General features: G+C 57.7%; 2 protein-coding genes across 2 annotated transcripts; one reads left to right on the top strand and one right to left on the bottom strand.

Moving 5' to 3' along the window:
- Window positions 1-3,815: 3,815 nt before the first annotated feature.
- Window positions 3,816-6,666, bottom strand: LOC108281805 (protein transport protein SEC31-like). The gene is made up of 3 exons (XM_017497511.2): window positions 6,606-6,666; window positions 5,672-5,987; window positions 3,816-5,574 (listed from the first exon to the last, which is right to left on the bottom strand). Exons 1-3 carry the CDS (start codon window positions 6,664-6,666, stop codon window positions 5,190-5,192), a joined length of 762 nt encoding a protein of 253 aa, XP_017353000.1. The 3' UTR covers window positions 3,816-5,189.
- Window positions 6,005-10,108, top strand: FOXC1 (forkhead box C1). Its single transcript, XM_017497514.2, has one exon. It carries the CDS (start codon window positions 6,665-6,667, stop codon window positions 8,327-8,329), a length of 1,665 nt encoding a protein of 554 aa, XP_017353003.1. The 5' UTR covers window positions 6,005-6,664; the 3' UTR covers window positions 8,330-10,108.
- The last annotated feature ends 680 nt before the right edge of the window (window positions 10,109-10,788 follow it).

Genomic DNA, 10,788 nt, shown 5'->3' with positions numbered 1-10,788 from the left:
TCCTTTCCTCGCATACATTTATTTCCATTTAATATTCTGTGGAAATGCGCCTATTTGCCATAGTTTGTCTTTTCTTATTTCTTCACTTCCAAACTAAACAGCGCTAATCCGAATGCATACCTCTCTGCGTGCCAGCGTTTCGCCTGTGTCTATGTCTGCTGCATATGTAAATACGGGCAAGCCTCTCTGTGGGCAAAGCCAGAGGTGTGCCTGGTCCCTGTTCCCATAGGTGACTTCGGGGTGTGTAAGTGCACGTGGGGGTGTGGGACCTCGCCAGCACCGCCACTCACTGGTCCTGTTCTCGAAACTGGTTCTTGGAGGCTCGGTTTTTGGTAATTAAGGCTAAGGAGTGGTTAAAAAACAGAAGTACATTTTCCTGGAAACCAGCAGTCTTTATTTGCAACTTTTATTGGCAAACCTGGCTGCCAGTAAATACATTCCTTGGCATCTCCCAGAATGTAATTCACTTGATGGAGAAGCCTTGCTTTTTCTGTAACGTGTACATCAATTAAAAGGGCCGCCTGGAAGGAATGCGTAGCGGTCGCAGAAAGCCTGTCTCAGGTCACCTCCCTCCACTCCAGGAACAAAAGCGTCCCTGGTCTGTGCCTGGGAGTCTGACATGGTCTCCCCGATGGGACTATTCCCGCCTGGACCCTGAGGGATGAGAGTTGCAGGGTGCGAAAACCAGGTGACAGGCCCTGCGGAGTCCTACTCTGGCGGCGTGGTCTGCCCCAAGCCCTCTTCCCCAGGAAGCCGGTTCCCAGGGGACGCTGCGGAGGGATGGGCTGGGCCGGCTCTTGGAGTCCGGCGTGGATAGAGGCGCGGCGGAGACGAAGCCTCCGACGGCAGGGGGCGCTCGTAGCACGCGCAGTGCCCTGTGCAGGCGCCCAGGACGCCTGCCTGGCCCCGGGCACCCAAGGTGCGGGACCGGCTGGGGTCTGGTCCTCCAGCCTGAGAGCCACAGCCTGGGTCGGCCAAGGAGCCTCCGGGCTTCCACATCTCCCTTCCTCTTCCTACGCTTGCGGGGAAGCGGCAGGAAGCCTGCGGAGGGCGGTCAGGGCGCAGGCCACCAGATCACCAGGCCACGATTCCAGGCGCCGACCCACTCGCGAGGACCAGCAGTCGCCGACGGTATCGGTCCTCAGGCCCTCCGGGGAGGCCAGTTGCACCGAGCCAGGTGTCGGCCTTGTCCCTGCCCTGAGAGGTGCAAACACCCGCCCCGGGGCTGCTGCCCAGAGGTTCGGAGCGCGGGGCCCAGCCTCGTCAGCGGGGGCACGTCGGAAGGAAGGTCCCAGAGCGCAGGGCTCCGCGAAGGTAGCTCTTGGAAGGGAGGCTCACGGCAGCCCCGGCGCCTGGATCCGCTGCGGCGCGGGGCGGGAGACCCGGGAACAGTCCGCCTGCAAGGTGCAGGCCACCTCACCCCGCCGGCGGCTGGGGAGCTCTCTGTGGGTCTGTCTCACCAAGCAGAGCCTTTCCTTCGACACCCATAGCCAGGCGCGTCCGTGCAGGGGCACACGCCTTCCGCTCCAGCCCCAGGAAGGCGCCTTCACCCTGCGGTCCTCCGATGGCCGGCGCCTGCCGCACCCCGCACCCTGGCTCTGGCAGACTCGCCCGCCCTGCGCGGCGCCCGCCAGCCCCCTCCCCCCGCCAAGGTTGAGCGGAGGTTGGGAGGCTGCGGGCCTCTGTCCTACCAGGCCCTGGAGTGCGGCGGCCGCCCTGAGTCCGCTGGGGACCTGGATGGGGAGAGACCGGGACTCGGTGCACACACGCACCATTTGTTCTTTCCGATCATCCAGCCCTTTACAAATTTTCATTCTGGATTGTTAATGCAAGATGACAATTTGAATCTTCATTTATCTCTGCCCGAACACAGGAAGCCCTGAGTCTTTTGAGGCCGGAGACCAAAGTTAACGATTAATTTCCCGCATTCTCTGTGGCCCCCTCTTGCACCTTAGGTCCCTGCGCTCTTGCACCTCTTGCACTTTCGGCTCTGAGCCCCTGAAACGCCCTTCGAGGCGAGTGCTTTCCTGCAAAGGGGCGACAGGTGGGCCAACCCGAGGCGAGAACTAGCAGGTGTTGGCTGGCTTTCTGCTGAGTGAGTAATTAGGGGCACCGCCCATCTAGGGGAATTAGGAGATGACATTAAATTATCCTGTCATACAAACTTCCCGTGGAGGTCCGCCCCCGCTAGGACGGCAACTATTGGATTAATCCAATCATGTAGACAGGCAATATGGATCACTTTGCCTTGAAAACAATCGAAAACCAAATGTTCTTTTCGTTTATTGTAGAAATTATTTTTCTACTAAGGAGGGGGCTGAATTGGAGGGACTGTGCTAACAAAACTTCTACTTGAAAATCCCCCAGCTAAGGAGGATCTGCCCGGAGTCGAGGCCACCTAGACGCCCTATCACCCTCTTTCCTCCACTGAAAAGACGCACCGTTGACAAACGTTACCTGCTGGCACCGTGGTTTGAAAACGAATACAGGGCATTGATACCAGCATAACCTCCCCTACCCCTGGGCTTCTGGTCTAAGCAAAGGAAGCCAAATGGAGAACTAAGACAATTATCTAAATAGTCTAAATAGCTCAAACACACTCCCAAGCAGATCCTGCTCCAGTGGTCTGTGATGGCAGCCTAGTGGGCAGTTTTCCAGTGGCCCTCCGCTGTTAATCGCCTTAATCTTCCACTTTGTCTCCCCCAGCAAAGGGAAAGATGCTAAGGCAGCTGTGGACTTGCAGCCTCCCTCCTGTGCGTAAGGACCCCCAGGAATCACTGTCCCCAGTGGAGCAGGAGAAGCGCCTTCCCTCATGTTCTAAGCCTACCTTTTCCGTAGTCCCCCAGCTCCTGAGACAGGCAGCGCCTCCTTGAAGCTGTTTCCTACCTGTGCCCGCCTCCCCAGTCCAGCCCACAGTTCGGCTTCCAGAGCTGAACCCAGAGTCCAGAGCCTGGAGAAGCCAGAAAGCAGGGAGGTAAAAGAGAGGGCACCTAAGCACACCACAGAGGCGATTGGCCTGCGACGGGGGACAAATCGCACAGCACGGGCTGAGCTCACAGCCCTAGGGAGTGATTTTTCTACACTGCCCCATCCCAATCTCCACTCCCTGTACTTTACTAGCAATTTTAAAGATCTTCTTCTGGCTCTTGGTGACCCGCGTTTAGGACAGCATCTCGTCGCCCAGCACACACATTCCTACAGTGTCACCTGGTCTCCAATCCGAGCATTTCCTGGAGTGCTAGCCACATTCCCCTTCCTGGTGCTTTTCTTTGGTGGGGTCCGGGGAGGCCTTGTTTCGAAGTCGCTGTGACGTCACTCCCCTAGAGCTAAGCACCCCTCGGTGGGCCCTAGGAATTGTAGCCTTGCCTGCTGGGGAGGGGCGGAGTGTGGGCCCAGCGACCGTTCCACCAAACATCCATTACCGTTGTCGCCTGCGGGGCCTTCAGGCTGCAAGTATTCGAGGTGTCAGAAAAGAAGCTGTAGGGTTCCTGTGGGGGCTCTTCTGCCAACTGAGTCAAGGGATGTGCTGAAGACGATGACTGAAGTACCTCGTGGAGTAGCAGAAAGGGACATCAAAAACTTTAACCTGAAAATAAAAACTTTAACCTGTTCCCCAAAAGACTATGTCTGCGCCTTATGTTCAAATAACAGAACTAACAACAATAATGAAATAAGTGCTTGAAATAGAATCAAGCCGCTTACTGGAGGCTTGCTTCCGAGCAAGTTTATAAAACACAAATGGAAATATCTTTTCCTGGCGAATATCCACATCTAAACCAGTGGAAAGTTGATCTTGATAAAACTACACCCCTCTATTTTTTTTTGCATGCCAGATACTAATTTCACAACGGCAACTTTTATACCCAAAGCGGAGAGCGGAGAACACCACTGCTGTTCGATTTGCAATTTACATAACAAGCTGTTTACACTTCACTGGGCCGTAGGAGGGAGGAGTCAGGGAAGAGCAGGAGGCGACAGGGCTGATGGGGGAGGGGGCAGCCGGGCACGATTGCCTGTTGCAAAACTCCGGGCCGAAGGCATTTCCCGCACTCGGAAAACAAAGCATCCGTAATCGCTGCGTTCATCTCCGCGCACCGCTAGCAGTGCAAAAAACAGCTTAAAGACCGAATTCACCAAACGTTGAGGTGTTGAGGAAGACCACTTCAGTCTCCTCCAGGCTGAAGTCTGCTTAAAGCCTCGTCCAAGGGGGCTAAGACCGTCAGGCTGCCGGACTGGGGGGCTGGCTGGACACGAATTAAGTGTTCAGATCATGGGGCTTCACCACCACCCTCGCCCCTGTCTAGTGTCCTTGGCCACCAGCAAGTACTGAGTCTCCTGTCGGTGCTTCTCCAACCCACCAGTGACTTGGCCTGCAAAGCACCTGGAAAGGGAGTCTCCAGAGACCCCGGCGCACAGCAGGCCAGGAGGCAGCTGCATCGGGATTCAGAGCAACCTCGGCGTAACCCTCCCTCCTCCAAAGGCTAATTCTAGAAGGGGCAGGTCCTCCTTCCCTCGATGTCAATGTCCATTATGAAACTAATTTTTAACTGTTCAGGTGGCACCGAGATGCGCCTGCTACACGTCAGCGTCCTTCACATGTAACAGCGAAGCTGCAATTTGAATTTTCCTGCCAACGTGAAGAAGCCCGGATTGGAACCGAGGAGACAAAAGGGCCCCGAACAAGTCCTTGGAGTTTAGAGATGTTCGGCAATTAGGGGGAGCGGAGGTGTTAAATGCGTCACACACGCTTCTTCGCAGCCTGCTAAACTCGCCACTTCCCCCAACTTCTAGTGAACGACCTAGGATTCAGCTTCCGGGAGGGTCTCTCCTAAACTCACTGAAATGCAGAATCGCCGCGCGGATGGGAGGGAGGCCCGGCTCTTTTCTGCTACTCCGTTTCTTTCCCTCATTTCTCTTCTTCTATCCCATTCGAACCATCCAGCGAAGGCAAATCTCAGGCGTGTGCACAAGGAGCGGGAACTCTTTTGTGCGTATCCCCCAGAATCTCTGAACCACCCCGCAGGTGCGATCCCGTACATTCCCCCAGACACACCCGTTATCTCTGCGAGCCGGCAGCCCCGCGCGTGTGGAGATGGAGACTGGCCTGGGGAAGTTTTAAGCTCTTAGACATATTTATTTGCTTTTTGTCATCACACCTGCTAATGTCACCGAGCCCGCAGCCTGACCCCTCATCTAAGCTGAAACGCGGGTGGCGGGACCAGAGCGGGCGGCGGCGCGGGGAGCCGGAGGGACCCTCGTGGGCGAGCAAGGGAGCGCGGGGAAGCAGCCGGGCTTTGGCAGCTCTGGACGCCCGCACCTTCAGGTCGCCAAGGCACCCCCCGGGAGGTGGGAGAGGAGCAGGGCGGCCCGCAGTGAGGCGGGCTCATCCTAAGCGGGTGAACGGCCGTCGGAAACTCCCAGCGGGGCCCCGCACCCCTTGCCTGAATTTCTATTGGGGAGGGGTCATGGAGGAGGGCGAGATGGGCGACGAACCTTTTTCCCCACCGGGAACAGGGCCTGGGAACCGAGCCCTCAAAATCGTGTCTGTTGTAGCCGAGTTCAGGACAGAAGAACCTCCAAGTGGAGAAAAGCCGGAGACGTCAGTGACCCGAGTGAGACTGACGTTGGAGAAGGGAGGGAACGGGCTGCGGGGTGGAGAGGCCGGGGCAACCCAGCGGTGGCGTCGGCGGGTTTGGCGAAGGAATGGGAACTAGCCAGCGCGAGGCGGGGCGGAGACGCCGGGGCCGTTCCGGAGCGGTGGACGAAGGAACGGTCTGCGCCGGGCCCGGGAGGACCCTGAAAGTCTGCGCGAACAGCGGGCGTGCTTCCGGAGGGCCCGGGGTGGGAGGCCCGCCGGGCGCAGGCGGCGGGCAGGTGGACTGCGGGGGGCGAACCGACCGCGGTCAGGCGCAGGCGCGGGGCCGGGGCCGGGGCCGGGGCGGCCGGCGCGCGTGTGGTCAGCCCCGCGGTCCTCCGGCCTCCGGGAGCTGGCCGGCCAGGATCAGCCTCCGGCTCATTCAGAGGCGGTTCTCACTTCCCATTGGCTGCCGCCGCTGGCGGGGCGGGGCTCCGCTGCCCGGAAAAATGTGTAACTGCGTAAAAAAGTCCTCGCCTTGGTGACGGATGCTCAAAAGTTCAGAAGTTTTCCCAATGCTTCCTTAAGCGGCTGGCGCGCGAGAGACCGAGAAAAGGTGACGCGGGGCCCGGGCAGGCGGCCGGCGCGCGGCCCCCCCCCCGCCCTGGTTATTTGGCCGCCTTCGTCGGCAGCTCGGGGCAGAGTCTCCTGGAAGGCGCAGGCAGTGTGGCGAGAAGGGCGCCTGCTTGTTCTTTCTTTTTGGCTGCTTTTCCCCGTTTGCGCCTGGAAGCTGCGCCGCGAGTTCCTGCAAGGCGGTCTGCCGCGGCCCGCCCCGGCCTTCTCCCCTCTCAGCGACCCCGCCTCGCGGCCGCGCGGGCCCGAAGGTAGCCCCAGGCGCCGGAGGAGCCAGCCCCAGCGAGCGCCGGGAGAGGCGGCAGCGCGGCCGGACGCACAGCGCAGCGAGCCGGCAGCAGCTCGGCCGGGCCCGGACTCGGACTCGGACTCGGCGGCCGGCGCGGCGCGGCCCGGCCCGAGCGAGGGTGGGGGGCGGCGGGCGGCGCGGGGAGGCGGCGGCGGCGAGCCGGGGCCATGCAGGCGCGCTACTCCGTGTCCAGCCCCAACTCCCTGGGAGTGGTGCCCTACCTCGGCGGCGAGCAGAGCTACTACCGCGCGGCGGCCGCGGCGGCTGGGGGCGGTTACACCGCCATGCCGGCCCCCATGAGCGTGTACTCGCATCCCGCGCACGCCGAGCAGTACCCGGGCGGCATGGCCCGCGCCTACGGGCCCTACACGCCGCAGCCGCAGCCCAAGGACATGGTGAAGCCGCCCTATAGCTACATCGCGCTCATTACCATGGCCATCCAGAACGCCCCGGACAAGAAGATCACCCTGAACGGCATCTACCAGTTCATCATGGACCGCTTCCCCTTTTACCGGGACAACAAGCAGGGCTGGCAGAACAGCATCCGCCACAATCTCTCGCTCAACGAGTGCTTCGTCAAGGTGCCGCGCGACGACAAGAAGCCGGGCAAGGGCAGCTACTGGACGCTGGACCCGGACTCCTACAACATGTTCGAGAACGGCAGCTTCCTGCGGCGGCGGCGGCGCTTCAAGAAGAAGGACGCGGTGAAGGACAAGGAGGAGAAGGACCGGCTGCACCTCAAGGAGCCGCCCCCGCCCGGCCGCCAGCCCCCGCCCGCGCCGCCCGAGCAGGCCGACGGCAACGCGCCCGGCCCGCAGCCGCCGCCCGTGCGCATCCAGGACATCAAAACCGAGAACGGTACGTGCCCCTCGCCGCCCCAGCCCCTGTCCCCGGCCGCCGCCCTGGGCAGCGGCAGCGCCGCCGCAGTGCCCAAGATCGAGAGCCCGGACAGCAGCAGCAGCAGCCTGTCTAGCGGGAGCAGCCCCCCAGGCAGCCTGCCGTCGGCGCGGCCGCTCAGCCTGGACGGTGCGGAGTCCGCGCCGCCGCCGCCGCCGCCCGCGCCCTCCGCGCCGCCGCCGCCGCACCACAGCCAGGGCTTCAGCGTGGACAACATCATGACGTCGCTGCGGGGGTCGCCGCAGGGCGCGGCCGCGGAGCTCAGCTCGGGCCTTCTGGCCTCAGCGGCCGCGTCTTCGCGCACAGGGATAGCACCTCCGCTGGCACTCGGCGCCTACTCGCCTGGCCAGAGCTCCCTCTACAGCTCCCCCTGCAGCCAGAGCTCCAGTGCGGGCAGCTCGGGAGGCGGCGGCGCGGGGGGCACGGGGGGCGCGGGCGGCGCCGGGACCTACCACTGCAACCTGCAGGCCATGAGCCTGTACGCGGCCGGCGAGCGCGGGGGCCACTTGCAGGGCGCGCCCGGGGGTGCGGGCGGCTCGGCAGTGGACGACCCCCTGCCCGACTACTCTCTGCCTCCGGTCACCAGCAGCAGCTCGTCGTCCCTGAGCCACGGCGGCGGCGGCGGCGGCGGAGGCGGGGGAGGCCAGGAGGCCGGCCACCACCCTGCGGCCCACCAAGGCCGCCTCACCTCGTGGTACCTGAACCAGGCGGGTGGAGACCTGGGCCACTTGGCGAGTGCGGCGGCGGCGGCGGCCGCGGGCTACCCGGGCCAGCAGCAGAACTTCCACTCGGTGCGGGAGATGTTCGAGTCGCAGAGGATCGGCTTGAACAACTCTCCAGTGAACGGGAATAGTAGCTGTCAGATGGCCTTTCCTTCCAGCCAGTCTCTGTACCGCACGTCTGGAGCTTTCGTCTACGACTGTAGCAAGTTTTGACACTCCCTCAAAGCCGAACTGAATCGAACCCCAATGCAGGAAAAGCCAAAGGAACCCGTCAAGGCAAAATCGAAACTAAAAAAAAAAAAAAATCTGATTTAGAAAAACCCTGAGAATATTCACCACACCAGCGAACAGAATATCCCTCCAAAAATTCAGCTCACCAGCACCAGCACGAAGAAAACTGTTTTCTTAACAGATTAATTCAGAGCCACCTCCACTTTGCCTTATCTAAATAAACAAACCGGTAAACTGTTTTGTACAAAGACAGCAAAATCATGGTTTATTAAAGGACAGTGTTACTCCAGATAACACGTAAGTTTCTTCTTGCTTTTCGGAGACCTTCTTTCCCGTCCTCCCCTCTGCCTTCTCTTGCCTTCTTCCTTGCCTCTCACCTGTAAGATACTATTTTATCCTATGTTGAAGGGAGGGGGAAAGTCCCCGTTTATGAAAGTTGCTTTCTTTTTATTCATGGACTTGTTTTAAAATGTAAATTGCAACATAGTAATTTATTTTTAATTTGTAGTTGGATGTCGTGGACCAAACGCCAGAAAGTGTTTCCAAAACCTGACGTTAAATTGCCTGAAACTTTAAATTGTGCTTTTTTCTCATTATAAAAAGGGAAACTGTATTAATCTTATTCTATCCTCTTTTCTTTTTTTTTTTGTTGAACATATTCATTGTTTGTTTATTAATAAATTACCATTCAATTTGAATGAGACCTATATGTCTGGATACTTTAATAGAGCTTTAATTATTACGAAAAAAGATTTCAGAGATAAAACACTATAAGTTACCTATTCTCCAATTAAATCTCTGAAAAATGGAGAAGCCCTCTGACTAGTTCAGGTCCAGTTTTACTAAAGTCTTTTTGTTTAGATTTATCTTCTTGCAGCATCTTCTGCAAAATGTACTATATAGTCAGCTTGCTTTGAAGCTAGTAAAAAGATATTTTTCTAAACAGATTGGAGTTGGCATATAAACAAATAAGTTTTCTTACTAATGACAGACCATGATTTGGAAATTTTAAGCCCATGAATCAGCTGCAGTCTTACCACAGTGATACCTGTGTGCTGAGTGATGGGACGGTTCAGCCAGATACGCACAGATAAATACTTGGCTTGTGTATTCCATATAAAATTGCAATTCATATTATACATCCCTGTGAGCCAGATTCTGAATAGATTTTTCCTATTAATTTCAGTCCTTTACAAAAGGAAAAATAAACCAGTTTTTAAATGTATGTATATAATTCACCCCCATTTACAATCCTTCATGTATTACATAGAAGGATTGCCTTTTAAAAAATATATTGCGGGTTGGAAAGGGATATTTAATCTTTGGGAAACTATTTTAGAAGGTATGTTTGTAGAACAATTATTCTTGCAAAAGATTTAAAGCAACAAGAAGGAAGGCGAGAGGAGCAGAACATTTTGGTCTAGGATGGTTTCTTTTTAAACCAATTTTTCTTGTTAATTTACAGTTAAACCTAGGGGACAATCCGGGTTGGCCCTTCCCCTTTTGTAAATAACCCAGGAAATGTAATAAATTCATTATCTTAGGGTAATCTGCCCTGCCAATCAGACTTTGGGGAGATGGCGATTTGATTACAGGCGTTCGGGGGCCTTGCAGTTTGTTTTGGAGATAATACAGTTTCCTGCTATCTGCCGCTCCTATCTAGAGGCAACACTTAAGCAGTAATTGCTGTTGCTTGTTGTCAAAATTTGATCATTGTTAAAGGATTGCTGCAAATAAATACACTTTAATTTCAGTCAAAAACTGCTCTACGTGGCCTGTGATTCGCTCCGTCCCCTCCCCCAGGGTCGTAACCTAATCGCCGGGAAGATCGCTGCAGCTCTGGCGCGGGTGTCTCCTCGGGGCAGGCGAGCTGGGGTTGGCCTCACGGCCCCGTTTAAATCTCGCTGGGCTGTCCCGGAGCTAGGTCCCGGGGCTGCCTCCAGCTTCTTCGGGTTACAGCCTCTTTCCGGACGGAGGAGGGGAGGGGGTGACGGTAAAGACTTATCGCCAGTCTCCAGGAGTTGGCGTGTTGTTCCACTTTGGGGAGCCGAGCGAGGAGCTGGGATTTGCGGACAGAGGCCCGCGGCCGGAGCTGGTTTGTCGAGGCCCAGAAGGGGAGCTGCACCAGGTGACACACGGCCCTGTCCCCACGGGCGGGCTGGCCCAGCCCGAGGCGGAGTAGCTCGGTCGCCAGAGACGGTACTGTTCTCGACGTGTCTGGTTGGGCTCTGTGGAGTAGGGGGTGGCGGGTGGAGACCCGCGCGGCCCACGCCTTGGCTTTCCGGCTGGGGCGTTTCTCCGCGGCCCAGTCTCTTCCGAGTCGCGCCCGCCCCGACGCCGGCCTCCTGGACGCAGCTCGCGACGGGAACGCTCTCCAGCTAATTAGCTGTAATTACCGCGGCGGCCCGGGGCTCGGCTTCTGTTTGCATTTGGAGCTCCTT

Source organism: Cebus imitator, unplaced genomic scaffold (genome assembly GCF_001604975.1).
Source record: "Cebus imitator isolate Cc_AM_T3 unplaced genomic scaffold, Cebus_imitator-1.0 Scaffold231, whole genome shotgun sequence".
In the NCBI taxonomy this organism is placed as follows: domain Eukaryota; kingdom Metazoa; phylum Chordata; class Mammalia; order Primates; family Cebidae; genus Cebus; species Cebus imitator.
This window is presented reverse-complemented; position numbering and strand designations above follow the sequence as displayed.